The 18,945-nt window shown below is 31.6% G+C and overlaps 3 protein-coding genes across 3 annotated transcripts; 1 reads left to right on the top strand and 2 right to left on the bottom strand.

Annotated features, from left to right (window-relative positions):
- Nucleotides 1–1,986: 1,986 nt before the first annotated feature.
- Nucleotides 1,987–4,738, bottom strand: LOC127262849 (purple acid phosphatase 17-like). Its single transcript, XM_051291686.1, has 7 exons — nucleotides 4,475–4,738; nucleotides 4,213–4,369; nucleotides 4,015–4,122; nucleotides 3,815–3,942; nucleotides 3,480–3,608; nucleotides 2,314–2,381; nucleotides 1,987–2,243 (listed from the first exon to the last, which is right to left on the bottom strand). The coding sequence occupies exons 1-7, from the start codon at nucleotides 4,670–4,672 to the stop codon at nucleotides 2,027–2,029; spliced, it is 1,005 nt and encodes a 334-aa protein (XP_051147643.1). The 5' UTR covers nucleotides 4,673–4,738; the 3' UTR covers nucleotides 1,987–2,026.
- A 5,073-nt stretch (nucleotides 4,739–9,811) lies between these two features.
- LOC127262851 (purple acid phosphatase 3-like) lies at nucleotides 9,812–11,980 on the top strand. The gene is made up of 7 exons (XM_051291687.1): nucleotides 9,812–9,917; nucleotides 10,061–10,217; nucleotides 10,318–10,428; nucleotides 10,959–11,086; nucleotides 11,181–11,309; nucleotides 11,386–11,453; nucleotides 11,547–11,980. The coding sequence occupies exons 2-7, from the start codon at nucleotides 10,061–10,063 to the stop codon at nucleotides 11,743–11,745; spliced, it is 792 nt and encodes a 263-aa protein (XP_051147644.1). The 5' UTR covers nucleotides 9,812–9,917; the 3' UTR covers nucleotides 11,746–11,980.
- A 99-nt stretch (nucleotides 11,981–12,079) lies between these two features.
- Nucleotides 12,080–17,006, bottom strand: LOC127262848 (UV-B-induced protein At3g17800, chloroplastic-like). The gene is made up of 4 exons (XM_051291685.1): nucleotides 16,872–17,006; nucleotides 16,627–16,774; nucleotides 13,948–14,246; nucleotides 12,080–13,092 (listed from the first exon to the last, which is right to left on the bottom strand). Exons 2-4 carry the CDS (start codon nucleotides 16,738–16,740, stop codon nucleotides 12,291–12,293), a joined length of 1,215 nt encoding a protein of 404 aa, XP_051147642.1. The 5' UTR covers nucleotides 16,741–16,774; nucleotides 16,872–17,006; the 3' UTR covers nucleotides 12,080–12,290.
- Between the last annotated feature and the right edge of the window lie 1,939 nt (nucleotides 17,007–18,945).

Below are 18,945 nucleotides of genomic sequence, written 5' to 3' on the forward strand. Positions count from 1 at the left end.
GCAAACTTTGGTTGAAGCAACCATAGCAACTTTCTAGCGGTATGGGTAGTGAACTTGTAACCGTGGAGTCATGAGTTCAAACTTCAATGCTTTCAAGTCTACCTGTTATATATGATTTATTTAGTATGACTTGTCTTGTCGTACATAGTTTGCAAGTATTAAGTTCGATTTAGGGTTTACCCAATACGCACTTTCAGATAGTGGGTGTGGATTCTCATCTTATAAAATAATAATAATAGTGATCATCAATACATGCTTAGTACTCAGCCGATGATTGGACATACAGCGATCGAGAAAAGAAAGATTTAGAGTATGTTTCTCCAAACCCACTATGCAATTACTGTGCACAGTGGTTTGGGCACCAAATCAGGCTCATTGACTATAGGGTGTAAGCTTAGGATGCAGAGCTCAGTGGTTCTGTTATTATTATTATTTTTTCATGGCTGTGCAAAAATGTGACAAATTAATTTTTCTAATTATTTTAATAAAATATATACAATATACATGTTATTTTTATAAAGAATAAAATTTTATATAATATAAATAAATAAAAATATATAAATATTTATTTATGATCAATATAAATTAATACTCAAATAATACTATTTTTAATTTTATAAATTTAATTTAATATATATTTACATCATTATTTTTATTAACTATCACATCAATACAAATTAAAATTCTCAAATCTAAACCAAACCTACAATCTCAAAGGAACACAAAAATCCAAACTTATTGAAAAATTCAAATTCAATCCAAATCTAGACTTAATTTTTTAAAACTATCTCAAAAGAAACACACCATTTGAGTTTGACTATTTTATTTATTTAAATAATATTTAAATATATTAATTTGAAAAAAACCTAATGCTATATTTTTATTAAAAATTATACAAAATTGAATAATAATAATTTTTTGTTTCAAACTAAGATCACACAAATTCTGATTTTCACTAATTTTTATTAATTTCAATTACTTTTTGTACTACATATATTTAGAAAATAAGATAGATAGTAATAAAAAAAAATAGAGAAGGGTTGGGGGCAAGCCCCTCTCGAGATTGTCGGTCCGTGAATTCAAATTTCAAATAATGTAATGATCCGGTGGTCTAGGTGAACTCATAATGTGAATTATTTTATCGGATTTAGTTTGCAGATTTTTAATTTCAATCTAAATTTACTCAAAGCGTATTCAAAAAATAGTCAGTCTCTCACCTTATAATAATAATAATAATAATAATAATAATAATACTACAATTATCTAGATGTGTGATTTATTTTTTTACATAAATATATAGATATGTAGATATTATAAAAGTAATAAATATGTGTATTATATTATTATTTTTTTTAAATGTGTTAAAAAAAAAATTACAAAAGAAACAAATCCTATATTCTCACATTAGGCTCTACATGGTGGTCTTACCTTTGCTATCGAATTTTTGGGTTCGTAATATGTCACTTTCTTTGTAAATAAATACTCTCTCCATCCCACGTAATTTGTTCCTATTTTTTATTTTTCTCCATCCCACGTAACTTGTCCTTTCTATTTTTGAAAATATAATTATGCATTTTAATCGCATTTTAAATTTTAAATTTTATAATTTTCTTAATTTTAATTAAACTATTTACTTATCTTAATTTTAATTTATAATTATTTTTACTAATACACTTACTAATATTTTACCTAAATTCTCTTTTCTACGGTAATACACCTATATTACATGGGAAACTTCAAATTTAATTTCCACATTAACTTCCGTCTCGATTAATCAAACATTAAAATTATGCAATTATTAACAGTACGGCTTTCCTCGTAACATATTTTACCAATTAATAACTTTGTGGGCTTGTACATATTACTTCCTTCGTGCTTTTAATAATTTGATTTTTTTTTTATAATAATAAGCTACAAATAATAATGAACACAATTTATTACTATAGATCACACAATTTAAGATAAAAAATTACGTTATCAAAAAAAAAAAAAAAAAAAAGATAAAAATTAATTACAAATCGATTTTTTACATTAGGGAGCTAAGAAGAAATTTGGACATAGTCCATCTATGCAAAGCCCTACCGGAAACATCGTAAAAGACTACCTCGACGTCTGATGAGTCGAGGGTTACGGACATGAATCCTTGTCCGTCGTAAAAGAATTTGACGACTCCAACGTTGGATTTGTCCATTTCCCCTCTCCATGCCTTGGACCCTCCTCCGCTTGTAAGAAATTGTATCGGGCTATATGTAAAATAAAATTCATTACGTTTCGACTACTTAGTAAATTCATATAAATATGCATTCATCGTACCTTTGATTGTCGGAAATTTGTTGAAGGCAATGATCATGGCCGTTGATGTAAAAGTCCACCCCATTGGCCTGCGATAAACATATATGAGTGTTTTGTCATTTATTTTTAATCAAAATATTATTTTTCTTGTTCCTTAACAATTTATTCATTTTTTTATTTTGATCCGTTTTATTTTTATTTCTATTACATCCCAATATAATACTAATATTATATTTTTAAAACTTGATGCAAAAAGTAAATAGATATGGAAGGGAGTATTATTTATTTGTATTGTTCTCAATAAAAATATACTCTCTCAATCCAATTTTTATTGTCCTAAAATATATTTGTACGATTTTTTAGATAATTATTTTTTGTTATGAATTGACAAATTTGCCCTTAATTGTAAGGTAAAAAACTAAAAGTAATAAATGAATGAATGGTAAAAATATAAAATTTGTGTTATATTTTATAAATTAAAACTAATAGTATATTTCTTTTACAAATTTTTCTTATTTTTTTTATTTAGAACGTATAACAATTATTGTTCTATTTTTTTTTAAACATAAATATTTATTTTTTACCTTTAATTCATTTAACACTATTTAATCTCAAATATACTTTAGAATAATAAAAATTAGTTGAACATGAGTATTAAATATTATTGAAATATAAAATTAAACTTTCAAAACATAATTCAGGTTGAAAAGAAAAGCTGAGAAGGGTTTTCAGTTTGTCTCTTTACACTATTTCAATACATTGAGGGTGTGTTTGTTCGGGGGTTTGGATTTTGGATTTTGACTTGAATTTGAGTAGTAAAAATTTTGAATTTGAATAGTTGTATAATGTGATATAAATAGTTGTTGATGTGTTATTTTGAATGTAAAATTGATTTTTAGTATAATATAAAAAATAAAAATAAGTGTTTAATTTGATATTTTTTAAGAAAAAAAAATGAATAGTATATGCTCCAACAGTCTATATCAATCCAGAGGGAAATATTATTTCTAAAAAAAATCAAAAGTTATTTAATCAAATTTTTATTGTTTATATTACCCAATAAATTAATTTTATATTAAAATAATGCACCAATTATTTCAATTTAAAATAAAAATTAATTTTATATTAGAATTCTTAAACTAATTATAAACCAATTTTCCTAATAATAATAATAATAAAATTATTACCCGAAGAATAGGAAGAAGCTGGTCCACGAGCTCCCGGGTGTCGCCATGATGGCTAATGCTCCGTATGGCGTGATGCCCTATGACAATCCTCCACTTTGCTTTCGATTCCTTCAATGCCGTCTCAACATCCTATCCATAATGCATTATTCAATTCAGCAAATTATTCCAATTCAGATTTTAGACTAAATAAATCACAATCAACAATCAGCTCCAACTTCCTTACACGGAATCAATACAAGAACAATCAATTTCCAATAAAAAAAATAAAAAAAGATATATATATATATATATATATACAAGATCAATCAACAAAAATCTTTCAAAATTTAACTAACCTGTAATAAATTGGCGACGTACGACTTCACAGGCAACACACCTCGCCAGTCATACGTATGATCCCCTGGATTCGTGAAATATTCTTCCACCATGGGAGTTGTGTCCACAAAGAACAGCTCAGCAATCTCTGAAGAATCGAAATTCACTTATTTTCAGACATAATCGGATCTGCTTATGAGGTAATAATAAAGCAACTCACCTGTATTAACCACGAAGGACCTTAAACAAAGCCACCTGCTGTCGATCTTCCTCAGATACGAACTGAGCTGAGCCACCGCGTTGCCTCTGTAATCATGGTTTCCTAACACTGAAATTCAACGCACATAGCAGATTTTAAGAATTAGGCGACGGTTGAGTTTTGTCCGAGCAGTTTTCTGTAAGGAATTTTAACGCTCACCGCTGTACCACTGCTTGTGGAGGCTTCTGGAAGTGTAAACGTTGCTGAAGGAATCCAGAAAGTTCGGATCGTCTTCTCCGTGCAGTCCATTGTCATAGAAATTGTCGCCGGTCGACACGACAAAGTCGATGTCCAAATCCTCTGCAATTTTCCCCATCTACAGACATCGTCATCGACTCCAAAATCAGACAAACAATCTCAACGTCGAATTACGCAAAAACCAGTAGATGAAAGGAAAGGAAAGGAAAGGAAATCATCAAACCTGGTGAGAAACGAGCGATTGGTTATAATGTCCTTTCCTTCCCCAATCTCCGACAACCAAAAACGCGACGCTTCCGCCGCCTCCTCTCGCCGGATGTTCGAACCTCGGAAGCTCCGCTGCAACGTTCTTACAAACGCAGAGAATAGTGCACACAAACGTAAGAAGGAGAACCATGGCGGCGCTTCTAGAACCTTCCATGGCTCTCTGAAATTACGAAATAAAGAGAAGTGAAGAAGGGGAAGGGTATACCGTATATATATATATATATATGAAGGGAGGTGAGATATTAAATCACAGTAATTAATTAACACTAATGACGATGATTAGGGTTTGGGTTAAAATGGACGGCAGTGATTAAGAACAACGTGCGGTCCAGATCGTCCGGTGATATATCCCGCAGAATAAGGAATATGCTGAACTTGGTGATTCGGATTCCGTTGGATATTCGCTCCTGCTCGACAGACAACTATTTGATAGATCATAGTCGTTGCAAATTTAAATACGAAAATAATAATGTTAGTATAATATTGAATGAAATGAAAAAGAGATTTAATGCACTATTATTTATTCGATTTGATGGTTTGGTTTGAAAAGGTATTTTTATATATATATATATCTATATTGAATAAAAATAAATATATTATCTAACTATTTTAAAGGATAAAGATAACTATTATGATAATGAAATCTATTTGATATCACAATCAAATAACGAATAATTGACATCTAATTATAATACTGTTATAGATAACGTTTTTTTTTTTTTTTATGGTATTATTTTTTAGTGTATTATGAATAAATTTTTGACCAAACCTAATAATTTATAAATTAAGTCTGACACGACAAATGACACCAAGTAAATCATATGTGACAGATAAAATTCAAAATCATCGAAAATTTAAACTTATGAATTGTTGAATCATCATGGTTAATAATCATTATTTTAGCGAGCTCGGTTAACGGGTTTAGAGCCCTATTGAAGAAAGTTCACCTTTCGAAAATGATAGGGGAAAGTATTATATATTCCATATATATACAAATGCAAAACAAGAAGACTCTAACCCTAACAACATAACTAATTATTGGACTTCTAAACTATCAATATAAATTAAAAAAAAAAAAAAAATGCACCAAGAGCCCATCAAGGATACGCCCAAAATCGAAAATGTCTTCTTCTTCATTGTTATATCACGTTCATGTTCTTCATCAACCTCTGAAATTGAGGTGAAGCTGTCAACAACCTTTTGAAAGATCAATAGTTAACACCCTTCCCTCGGACTAAGCGTATCTTTACATAGTTTGATCCGAAGATTTTTAAATACTGATCCACACAAAATTTTAGTGAAAATATCCGTAGTTTGAACTATGCTCCTCATATGAATCAAAGAGATGAATCATTGTAGAAAGTAATGGCGTACCAAATGACATGATATTTTAATGTCCTTTGTTCTCTCATGAAGGATCGAATTTCTTGCAATATGAAGTGTGATAGTTAAAAATCGCATGCGTTTTATGTTCATATCATATGCGATATTTGAGTGATTTTGATTGGATTCAGCTGAATTTTTCTTCTTTTTTTTTTGTCAATTATGCCAAATTTGATATTTGCCCTCTGCACACAGCGAATAAATAGCTGGATTTTTCTTTCTTTTTTTGGTCAATTATGTCAAATTTGATATTTGCCCTCTGCACACAGCAAATAAACAATTCGCATATAAATTAGGTAGAATTCAATCAAAATCACTCAAATATCGCATATGATATGAACATAAAACGCATGCGATTTCTAACTATCAATTCTCCCCACACCTAGATCATGCTTGCCCTCAAGCATAGATTCGAAATAAGCCAAAGAAATCACCAACAACTCGATATGACAAGAGGATCCAACACAACCAATTCAATCCGAAATTAATTAAAGACCCAAAAGCCCATCTACAAAATAATTAGGGCAAAAATTAAATAAAAAGGAGGGGAAACACGTTTTGACGCAGAGAACGGCCGAAGCAAATACGCACAAGAGCAGGAGACTGACAGATTCATAGATCGCGCAGAGCAAATCGACAGAGAAGATTTTCCCCTCCCACTATGATTTTATATGTCTCTTTTGTTCTTTATTATTTGATTATAGAGTAGATATTTTTCTGGTTTGAGGGGTGATACTTGATTTTCTTTATAAAAGTTATTTTTTATTATCAATATTTGTCTAATCCTGAGAATAACGTTTGTGATTGTTAAATTGATTGAATATTTTGGTACCGATATTTGAATTATTATGATAATCCAAAGTCAATTCAGGTAGGATATCCGTAATCGTATTCGCACTTGAATAGGTGACAACCGGGTTGAATAGTTCCTTCCCGGGAGTTAGATAATCAAATCTAATTGCTCTTCTTAGGTAGTAATTGTTTTGAATTGGGTTTTTCTAGATTAAAATACGGTTGGACAATATTCTTATAGGCGCACCAAGGTTTATTTGCTTAATTAGGGGTAGTTAATGGTCGTACCTTAATTACCTACACTGTATGGAAAAATTGGTTGTCAGAGCTTATTGATAACTATAACTAATTTATTGATACTTTAATAAGAATTAATTTTATTAAATTAATGATAAAACATAAGTGTCATAACTGCATCATCCCTTGAGCTGGACATCCCCTTATAGTCGGTTCCCATTTAATTTAATTGCTTTGCTATTTTATTTTCATTAGATAATAAAAGAAAATCTCCCGTTTATTTACTGCATTAGAACACGAAAGAGTGAATCACACAATCCCTGTGGAGACGATCCCTTCCCCTGTATTACATTAAATTGTGATCACGGATTAGGTGAAATATTTGATTGACCGCGCGACAGGTCAAAGTGTATACTGATTATCACAATAAAACAGGATATGTAGTAAAATAGACACGCATTGAGTATGTAAAAAATTCAGAGCAATTCACACGTTGTAGTGCACATACTTTTGTATTCGGGTTTAGTAGAGAAAGTACTCAAAGTTGGTTGTTTCTTAGCTTTCCATGAAATGATATTCGACCCAATATATATGCAATACTTCCTATGTGAGAGATGAAGGTCTGCTTATAAATTAGCTTAATTGGTATGTTGCGAAAGCAATATCAGACCTAAAAAAATTAAATATCATAGCCTTCCAAAAAGCCTTCCATATGGAAAATGATCTAAAAGTTTCTCACCAATTGTAGTGGATAATTTTAATCAGATTCCATCTTCATATTCATCGATATGTCAAAAATGTATTGCCTTTGTGATAGAACCAGTCTATCCTTTAACTATATAAGTTCTATCCTTATATTGCAATTTGTTTCTCCCAAATCTTTGATAGTAAAAGCATCGTGCAAGAACATCTTGCCTTCATGAATAAAATTGGGAGATGAGTCTATCAAAAGAATGTCATCGACATAGACTATCAATATCAAAAGATGCCCCCCAACATGCTTTATGAAGAAGCAATGGTCATGAGTAGATTGGGTAAACCCAAATTGAACGACTTTCTCAGCAAGAATTTTATACCACACAAGAGGTGCTTGTTTGAGTTCATAAAGAAATTTCTTTAGTTTACATGTCTGTCCTAGTTCACTGTACTGGTGGTATTATTAATATCCACTTATTAGATATTCCAACCCTTTGAAACATCTACGGCAAGCACAAGTCTTACTGTCACATTTTTTGTCGCTGGTGCAAAACACTCATCATAATCGATCCCGTGGACTTAAATATAGCCCTTTGTAACCAACTTTGAATCTACTTATGAATCCATCTTTGTTCCGCTCTATCCTATAAATCCACTTGTTTCTTATTCCCTTCATTTATTTGACTAGATAAGATAATTTCCAGATTCATTAGTTTTTAGAGTCTTTAACCAAAAAATAAAATAAAATATATCATTGAATAGTGATGGTTATTGTGTTAAATTTTAAAATTCAATACAATGATGACAATATATTGTGAGTAATATGAACGAAACTATATAGGGCTCGAAGATAGCTGTCCCCAAACCCCCCCAATATCTATAGAATATAAAAAAATCTATAATTTTATGTATTCTTTTATGAATTTGTTCTCCACACATCCAATTTTTATATTTTTAGTGAAAATATCAAAATTTATGTAGTTTTATTGAATTTTTTTCCCAAAAGTTTATCCTTCATCCAAACTTTTATTATTATTATTTTTCTTCTTTACCCAGTTACGTCAAAAAAATAAATAAATAAATAAATTGTTGAATCAAATATTATAAAACGGTACAAAATTCACATATATTTTACGATTGCGTCAAATTCTTCATACTTCAAATTTAGTCTGATTTTATCGTAACTTCGTAAACTCTACATCAAGATACAAAATTCTAAAATTTAGTTGGATCCAAAAGTAAAACATGCAATATATTTGAATATATAAATATAACAGTAAAGATAAATGAATAAATGAATTAAACCATGTAAACTATAAATAGAAACATATTGTTTAAATAAAACAGTACTAAATAAAAAATAGAACTATTTAGGTATAATTGAGAAAGTACATTTTCATTCAATGTATGAAGCTCTAAAACATTAACGTTATTTTCTAAAAAAATAAAAAGTATATATATATACATATATCAAACACTTAAAGCTCTATTTATTTGAAAAATAGTATTTATATTTTTGGCGCCCGTTATTTAAAAATAGTATTTTTTATTTTTATTGATTTATTTTTTGAAATATCACATTCAATCCAATTAGTATTACATATGACAAAACATCTATCAAATTCGCTTTATACTATTCTTAAAAAGTTTCAAAAAAGCTCTGTATATATAATCCATTAGCAAAGAAAACATCTACAAAATCAAAAAAAAATCTGAAAAAGAACAACAAAATATACCAAAAGAATCTAAAGAGATTTCAAAGTGAAATAAGTAGATATCCATTTTTCACTAATTTCACTTTCCATTTTTTCTCAAAACAATATCTCATTTTCGATGCTCTTCATCAGCCATTAATTTTTGTCACATTTAAACCAAAATAGTAAAGCAAAAATAAAAATAAAATTAAGTGAAAGAAACCCAAAAAAACCTTACAACCTACGTTAGTACATTCCAACATTTATAATATGTCGAGTTTAAGATAAGCCAGCATTCATTTATAAGAGACCTCTATTAATATCAGAATTCTTCACACAAAATTTCCATAGAAGATCTAAATAAAAATTCCTCCTAAACCCGTAAGAATGGTTCCAGAAATCCGAAACCTTGTTCTCGCATGGTTTTTGCTGATTCCTACGAGTTTTTTCAATGTTCGATTGGCGAGCAGTTCGGAAAATAGTTTCAAAATCCTACACTATAGTGGTGCTAAGAAGAGCCATTCTTCGATCGCCTTTTTGGCCGTGGGAGATTGGGGAAGAAGGGGTAATTTTAATCAGTCAGCAGTGGCAAAACAGGTATCAGAGTTTTACTATTAGCCCGAAACTAATTATCGAAATCAATGAGTAGTTATTTGCGCAATCAAAATAAGTATAGCATTAAAAAAGAAAAAAAAGGACATACCGTGTGGATATAATCCGTCCTGATTTGGGTGTTGCAGATGGGGAAGATTGGGGAGCAGCTCGGAATCGACCTTGTGATCTCCACAGGGGACAATTTCTACGACGAGGGATTGAAAAGTGTCAAAGATCCGCTCTATAAACAATCATTCACTGATATATACACAGCTAAGAGCCTTCAAAAGCCGTGGTATGCAGGTAGTAAATCATCGTATTTGTATCGACGTAATTAAATTCTCGTTTCTTTTATGTTCTATTCCTAAACTACTGATCAATATCTTTTCCAAATAACAAAAAGTGTTGGGAAATCATGACTATTTGGGGAGCACCGGCGCACAGCTCAGTAAAGAACTTAGGCGCGCTGACAAACGGTGGCATTGCGAAAGAAATTTCCTTGTGAAAGTAAAAGGTATGTATGTATATATGCATATAGAACTGTTAAACGAATTAAATAGCTCGCGAGCCAAGTTCGACTCAGCTGGTTAACAACTCTAGCCGAGCTTGAGCTCGACTCGCGAGTAGCTAAATTGAACTAATTAGTGATAATATATTTATATTATTTATATATTAATATAATATATACATATATAATTTTTTATATTAAAATTTTATTATTAAAATTTGAATATTTTATTATAAAAAAATTGTGAATAAAATTAAATATATTGAATTTATATATTAAAAATATATAGAATATGTATAAAATTCAAGCCGAGCTCAGAGTTCAAATTTTACAAGCCGAACTTGAGCTAGTATTTTGATTCGAATTCTTAACGAGCCGAATTGAGCCTGTACCATTAACAAGTTCGATTTGAGCTCGAAAAATCGATATTCGAGCTCGCTCGACTCATTTAATAGCTCTATATTATATATTTCAGCATATAAGATGACTCGAACAGAGTTACTTTATCATTTATGACTATATGATCAATCCCCTAGGACTCGTGGATTTCATTTTCGTTGACACTACTCCTTTCGTCGACAAATACTTCAAGAATCCTAAGAAACAGAAATTCGATTGGAGTGGTGTTCTACCAAGAGACAAGTATATCTCTGCTGTTAAAGAAGTAAGCCTATTTTACAGTCATATCATATATGCATACACATGGCAGCCATAGCCAAATTGCTTGTAGTTTTAAAGCAAAATTGTTTATGATTCAGAGTCTGGATTCAACGCTGAGAAAATCAAAGGCTACCTGGAAGATTGTGATCGCACACCATACGATCAGAAGCATAGGCCATCATGGCGACACTCTGGAAGTCGTCGAGCAGATTCTCCCAATCCTTGAGGTACTGAAACCACAATTGCAAAACAAAAATTAGGTTAAAATTCATCAGTAACGAATTAACAGAGAAACATGTGCAGAAAAATAAGGTGCATATGTACATCAATGGACATGACCACTGCTTGGAGCACCTAAGCAACGCAGACAGGTTCGTTTATGGAGTTGCTGATTGCTGTAATCGTGAATTTACGAATTCGGTTTTAAGGTTTTTGGAAACATACCTCTTTGTCGATCGATGCAGAAAACTGCAATTCCTGACGAGCGGAGGCGGCTCGAAGGCTTGGAAGAAGGATATCCATTACGGCGTGCACAATGATAGCCTGCGTTTCTACTACGACGGCCAGGGCTTCCTGGCGGTGAAGCTCACGAGGAAATCGGCAAAAATGGAGTTCTACGACGTTGCAGGGAAAGTTCTCCATCGTATGGATCTCAAACCGTAAAATCCCTAATATAATGATAGTAACAGAAATCGAGAAACGGAACGACGTTGTGTAACCCTAGTTTGGTGAAATTCAGCTTCTGAAAAATCGAAACAGAATCGAAATTGAGTGCGGAATATTTGGTTGTGTGATTCATGATGCTAACGCTAATAATAACGAACACGTTATGTGCTTCTTCCCGATTTGAGAAAGACATTCGAAGATACAGCGCAGAATAAGGAAATTCCGATGTTAAAAAAGCCTACCTGTCGAAATTCATATCCAAATCCCATCGCCGCCATTGTTGAATGCTTAGAAAGCTTTATTTGGTCCATAAACCTCTTAGAAGTTTAAATTAATGAAACTAATATATATATATTCGAATCCTTATTATTCTAACTAAGAACATTATGTCCACTGCATAAACCACAGTGAGTGTATATACAAGTAAAATCAATACAACAAAATGCATAGAGAAGAAGAAACTTCATCATCGTTAAACCTTATCATTCACATCTTATGCATCATCCCTTCCCATTCCCAGAAACAATCAGAATCAATCAAGGCTAATTCAAAACGAAATGGTACCTCGAATCGACGTAGCTCTCGACGTCCCACAGGAACGACCCGAAAGTGACAGCTTCGAGAACGAGCCTCCTCAAACCGCCAAAGCTAAGCTTAACAAGCTCGTCCTTCGAAGAATCGACGCCCCCTACGGGATTCATAGGTATCTCAGCTTTACCAAACAGCGCCTCCGTGTGGCTCTCGATTATGCTAATCGCCTCCTTCGATCTGATCGTCGCGTATCTCTGGAGCGTCTCCCCGTCGAACGCCATGACGTACGTCCGTAGTCTCGAAGTCGTTATTCCCGAATACCCCGCCTCGCCGGTGCTAGCAGACCATGACTGGACGCCGGGGTGGGGGTGGGGGTGGGGTTCGAATTTCTTCGAAGAATCCATGGCAGAGGTTCCGTCCTCGAATTTTCGGATGTTGGTTTCTCGATCATCGATTCCTTGTGGTAGAGTTTTCATGCTCTTCTCAAGCTGGAATCTTTGGTCGACGCGTTTGAGGAAATAGCCGTACATTACGGAGGCTGCATAGACCTGGCCGACTCTCATTTTGCTGATTTGCGCCACCGTGTTGGAATTGCCCGGTCGGTTTCCGAGAACGAGCGTCAGGTGGTTCTGAATCATCTCGTAAGCCTCGGGGGAATGGACACGCTCGAGTTTATCTTCTTGCCCGGGAGATGTGGAGGTAACGTCGGGAACCAAACGCACGTCGGCATCCATGAATTTCTGTACCACCAATGCGTAAAGCATCTCTTGCAACGCTCTGTTTCTTTCGTTGGCTTTAACCTCCTCGATTCTCCTGTGAGACAAAAACAATCACATGTTAGACTGAGTTTGGATTTGTTCTTGTTTAAAAATACAAATATGAAATATATATATGCATATTCACATAATATAAACAATATATGGACTCTATTCGTTCACATATATAAAGTCAATAATTCAACACAATATACTCCCTCCCTCGACAAACTATCCATTTTTCCACTTTGGTCCGTCCATAACAAAGTATCTAGTGTATTATTTATTTAACATTATAAATATCTTTCCAATTTACAATATTTTATTCCTACAATACTAATAAGGTAATTTAGTTATTTCTACTTTATTTTTACGATATAATACTAATATTTTTAAAACTCCGTGCAAAAAACAAACGGATACATAGATATGGAATGGAGAGAGTATTATACTCTCCGTCCCAAACACCCTACAATATTTCCGAAATAAAAAATAATTAACTATACTTAATTCCTAATAAAGATACCTCACATTTTGGGTGTGAGTTCTTCCACAAATTCCCAAGAACATATTTTTCCTACACTCATTATTTTCCTATACCTCATGGAAAAAAAATATTCTTCAAACAATTTCACTAAACAGACACACATCATATGACCCAAATAAACAAATAAATAGACCTAATTTAATTCTCAAATTATCCTATTTAATATTACCTATCTAAATTACCATGTTTGGGAAGAAAAAACTATTTTTTATATTATCAATACAATTTCTCATACCTCATATCTAAAAAGTATCTCAAACTAAAACAACGAACAAACAAACACTTTGTTCAAGCACATTTTAATTTAATTGCACTCGACCATCAAACATTGCAATTTGCAAACGGTAAGGTGTATGTATTACTAACCTGTATAACACAAGATCGGTACCAGATACAGATGACTCTTCCTTCCCTTGTTCAGCAACGTCGCGGTCAGTCTGGAGCTGTTCAAGCTGCTGGTCTATGGCAGCAGGTACAAGATGCGGATGGCTTACTAGTATTTGCGAAAGGAATTGGCCGAATGGAGATTCGAGCTTAAGGGGGGCAATAGGAGCATCTGAATTGCCGGAATCAGAAGGTTCTAGAGAAGCTCGAATGGCTGAGTGCCTTCTGCTCGAGAGGCCAACTTTTCTGAGGCAAATCTTGGCACGAGGAAATTGCCTTGCCTGCAAAGCACCACAATATAAAGAATTGAATTAATCAGAATAATTAAAAATTTAAATTTGCACTATTATATGAACATGTTGAAATGTAATACTCTCTCCGTCCCAAACACTGTGCAACATTTGTGTTTGGCACAAGAATTTAGAATTTAGGTGGAGAGTATTAAGTATGGTAATTTGAGATAATTTGGATATTAAGTAACGTGATTGGAGAGAAAAATGATTATTTATTTTTTTATTTGAGCTACGTGATGAGATAAAGTGAAGTATATATTAATATATGTATATAAATATTATTAATTATTTTTAAATTTGAAAATGTTGCAGTGAGTTTGGGACAAACAAAATAGAAAATATTGCAGGGTGTTTGGGACGGAGAGAGTACTATTTTACTAAGATGAATATTGTTATGTTCTCATACTTCAATCCATATGGCAATTAAAATTGAGACCACTTATGAAAGGATTAAATACAACGTTAACCCTTCGTCACCGATAAATTCTTTGATTCAATTCTATTTAATATGGTTTTTTTTCTTTTCTCTTTGGTGCTTTTTCCGAAAATACAGAGCAAATTTGGAATGAAAAATGGGTTTATCTTATATATCATTTTATCAGTAGCCCACACTCCACATATGTATGTATATAAACAAATCTAAGTCGTCTTCTAATAATAGTCCATTAGGCCTTAGATATATACTTTCTACCAGTATCAACAAATCATTCACCATTCACTGCAATCTCCCTAATTGTCAATCCGATAAGTAAAATATTCCAGAGCCAACCATAAACAATTATTCCCATTTCATCAAAACAATCCACAATTATATCTTGATATTTTCCTTACAATTCTGTATGTGCATTGATCAAAAAAATTTATAACAGTTTCGAGTTTAATATTAGAAGATCTATGATTATGGGTTCTTGGGTAAGATACCAGATCCTATTTGGAATCCATGGGTGGGATCTGGGATTGAAAACTCAGCCCCCAATATATAATGGCTAAAGTTTTAGCATAAGTTTTGAGTAGTGGCTGTGCAACAGTGTAGGTGAAGATTCACCTAAAATCAGGAAGTGCTTAACATCTTTGACAAAAATAAATTAGCTGTGAGTTTTAATATTGAAAAATCGAAATCGAAAAACAATATAAAGGAACTAAAGAGAACTTCTATTAAAATCGAAAAATTAATAAACACGCACTTTGTGGCTCAGATTTATCAAAGGTCAGCCCCTATTAATAAAGAGGAGTCACATAGTGTGTGTTTGCTAATGTTTCGAACGTGTACATTTTCGTTTTTGGGTCTTTAATGAAAGTTATTTTTCGATCCTAAAACTTACATTAGCAATGGTGCACCAAATACCTAAAATTCTGTAAGGATGTGTTATGTAAGAGTGTATTTGGTGCAGAGAAATGAAGTCAGAAAAATGAAAATAATTGTTTGGTTAAGCAAGAGAATTGAGAATTGAAAATTGAAAATTGAAAAATAAATCATTTCTATGATCTAATTTTATTTCTCTGGCACATGAGAAAGGCAGATAATTGAATATTTATGCAATATATTTATTTATTTGCTTTTTAAAAATTTTTGTAATATTTAGCTTTTTTATTTCTTGAAATTATATTATTTTAATTTTACAAAATGTCATATTTAATTTATTATTTAAGTAAATAATTATTACCATTTAAAAAAAAAAATACATTGGTTGTGTTTGTTTACAGGATTTTGACAATTAACACTATTCATACCAAATTTTCCCCAAAATTATCAAATAGAACCCTGAATTTTTATTTTTTTATATTATCCTAAAAATCAATTTACATTCAAAACATCGTATTAATACTTATTTATATCACATCATTCCAATTCAAATTTTTTATTATTCAAGTATCAACCCAAAATCCACACACCCAAACAAACACACCCTAAATTTTGATCTTACAAAATACAGTAGCTAATTTATTATTTAAATAAAAAAATTTATCAAAGCTATTTATCATAGATTCTAGCTTCTCTTGTCCCAACAATCATTTATTCTTAATCTTCTCTTGTCTGAATAATCATTTTACTCTTAATCGATCCATCCAGCTGCATTTTTTTTTTATATATTTCTCCAATTCATTTTCTCTAAGCCCCTAAGGGTTAACTCATGCTTTTAGATATTCATACCAGATACCTAAGACATATGAAATGACCTACCTACTACACCACACTCAAAATTTATGACGAAATTCATGGTCCCAACTTCCAATAGATGGTTATTCAAGAATCAAGACTATAACCATAGATCCAAAATTAGTACTACAAAATTAGAAAGAACATCAAAGAAGGAGCCATAATCCTGTGACTTCAAATCTTCAATCGAACAACATACAATAGAATTACCTGAATCCAGGCGTTAGAAAGCAGGGGCCTCGAGAAACCCCTGACACCGGGCCGAGCAGCTGAAACACTTCCGATTCCGACTGAAGAAGCCTGAATAGCAGCCGAGGTTTCCATTTCCGATCAACGCAAGAACCAATTCCCAATACACCTGCCGAACAAATCATACAAAACCCTAATTTCAAAAAAAAAAACGCAGAAATTCTTACTACGACGGGAGTAATAAAAAGGAATTCGGATCCAAATACCTTAAGGTCCAAATGACAGTGTATCAGACGTGTTTGATTCAGTACTTCGCATACAAAATTGACTCCAAATCTGTTTGATTTAATACTGTCGCGAGCGTTCGAGAGACACTTGGTATCCGATGCGTGCACGGACACGCCTCCGTCTCCCACGATATTTATACCATTGACTTGGAGATAATTAACCCTTTCGTTTCTCAAAAATTACGAAACATGCCATTCGGAATTCATGGCATGAAAAATACACGTTGTTCTTGTGTTCTCTTGTCAAACTTCATGTAATTTTTATTATTCATTAAAAAAAATAATTATATATTATATTAATAATTAAATTTACATTCAAAATATCAAATTAATACTTATTTATATTATATCATACAATTATTTCAATTCAAATTTTTTTACTTTGTTTAGATAGAGATTTTTAGAGGTTTTTTGAATTTTGGAAGTTTTAAAAAAATGTAAACAATTAGTATTTAATTGAATATTTTGGGAGAAATAAAATATATTTGATGTGATATTTTTTTAAAAAAATAAATAGTATTAAATAAATAAAAATATGTTATGTAAACAAAATCTTTATTATTCAAATTGTCAAACCAAAATTCAAATTGTCAAACAAACACATTCACCGAGAGTGTGCAACAGATAATTGATTTAAAATAAAACTATTCAATTTGAATAAGGTAATAAAATGTTGACGGGAGATGACTGATAAATTTAATTTATATTGTAGTTAACAATAATGATAAGGAATTCCTTTTAATATTTTAGAAGCATGGTATAAAGATATATATATTGCATAAATATTAGTATATAAATAATATATAATCTTCTTTTTCAAATATTTTATTATGTTAGGAACAAAAAATCTCGTAATCTATTTTGGCATATCGATACTTCTATTCTTTATATTTATATATATATATATAACATGAGAATACTTAACCATTATCCGAAAGTGCGTATTGAGTAAACCCCCGATCGAATCTAATACTCTGCAAACTAGGTTCGATAAGGCAAGTCACACTAGGCGAACGTCATTAGTTTGAACATATGACCTTACGGTCACAAATCTCACCTTCAACACCACCATATTATCCTTTACGGGACTACTTTCATTATTTCTTGTTGTTGTTGTTCACAGGTTTCCTTTTGCAATAAGGTGCCTGTTTGGTTGCTACAACAAATTGATGACAATATTGTTTGTCTTTCTCTCAGTTGGTGAGCACTCAAGACAAAAGGAATAGATATTTTAGGTGGTCAATTTATTACGGATTTCATGCATAGACACATTATTCTATTTAAGTGCAAGGGATTTTAATTTGTTTGTTTTGCATTTCCTGCATGGTTGTTGTCTTGTATACCGTGAGGTGAGAGTGTGGTTCTATCAAGAGTTTTGAGAGTTGTGTATCAGAGTTTGTTTGTTTTGGGGATTTGATTAGATTTTTATTATTCATCACATTTTTTTTTCTTCAAAAACATCAAATCAAATATCTATTTTTCATTTTCTATATTATTCTAAAAATCAATTTTACATTCAAAACATCACATCAACACCTATTTATGTCACATCATACAACTATTAAAATTCAAAATTTTTACTATTCAAATCCTAACTTAAAATCCAAACTCCCGAACAAACACACTACGGTCACGAACAAATGGATTGTCGGTTCTAAGGGAAGGGCATAACCGTAATTGCATATCCAGTTGTCAATTGGTGTTCGTGGCGAGTCCAAATACGACCACTGGGATCCACATAAAATGTTATACTCATTTTTGGACCATGAAATCAATCTCATATTATACGTGGCGGATTCTCATTGGTTTAGTATCACAATCACGGATTAATAATATCTCTATATGTCTTACGACTACGTTCGTATCATAAAAATTCTTTTTATAATAAAAAATTTATAATATATATTATGATTATTATAAAAAGAAAAAAATAATAAAAAAATATACGTATATTAAAATTAATGTATCTAAAAATTTGAGTATAATTTTAACCAACAGGAAAAGTATTAAAATTGGACTCCAACATTTTATTATTATTACTATCATTACATAT

Source organism: Andrographis paniculata, unplaced genomic scaffold (assembly GCF_009805555.1).
Source record: "Andrographis paniculata isolate CXL003 unplaced genomic scaffold, ASM980555v1 Contig66END, whole genome shotgun sequence".
Lineage (NCBI taxonomy): Eukaryota > Viridiplantae > Streptophyta > Magnoliopsida > Lamiales > Acanthaceae > Andrographis > Andrographis paniculata.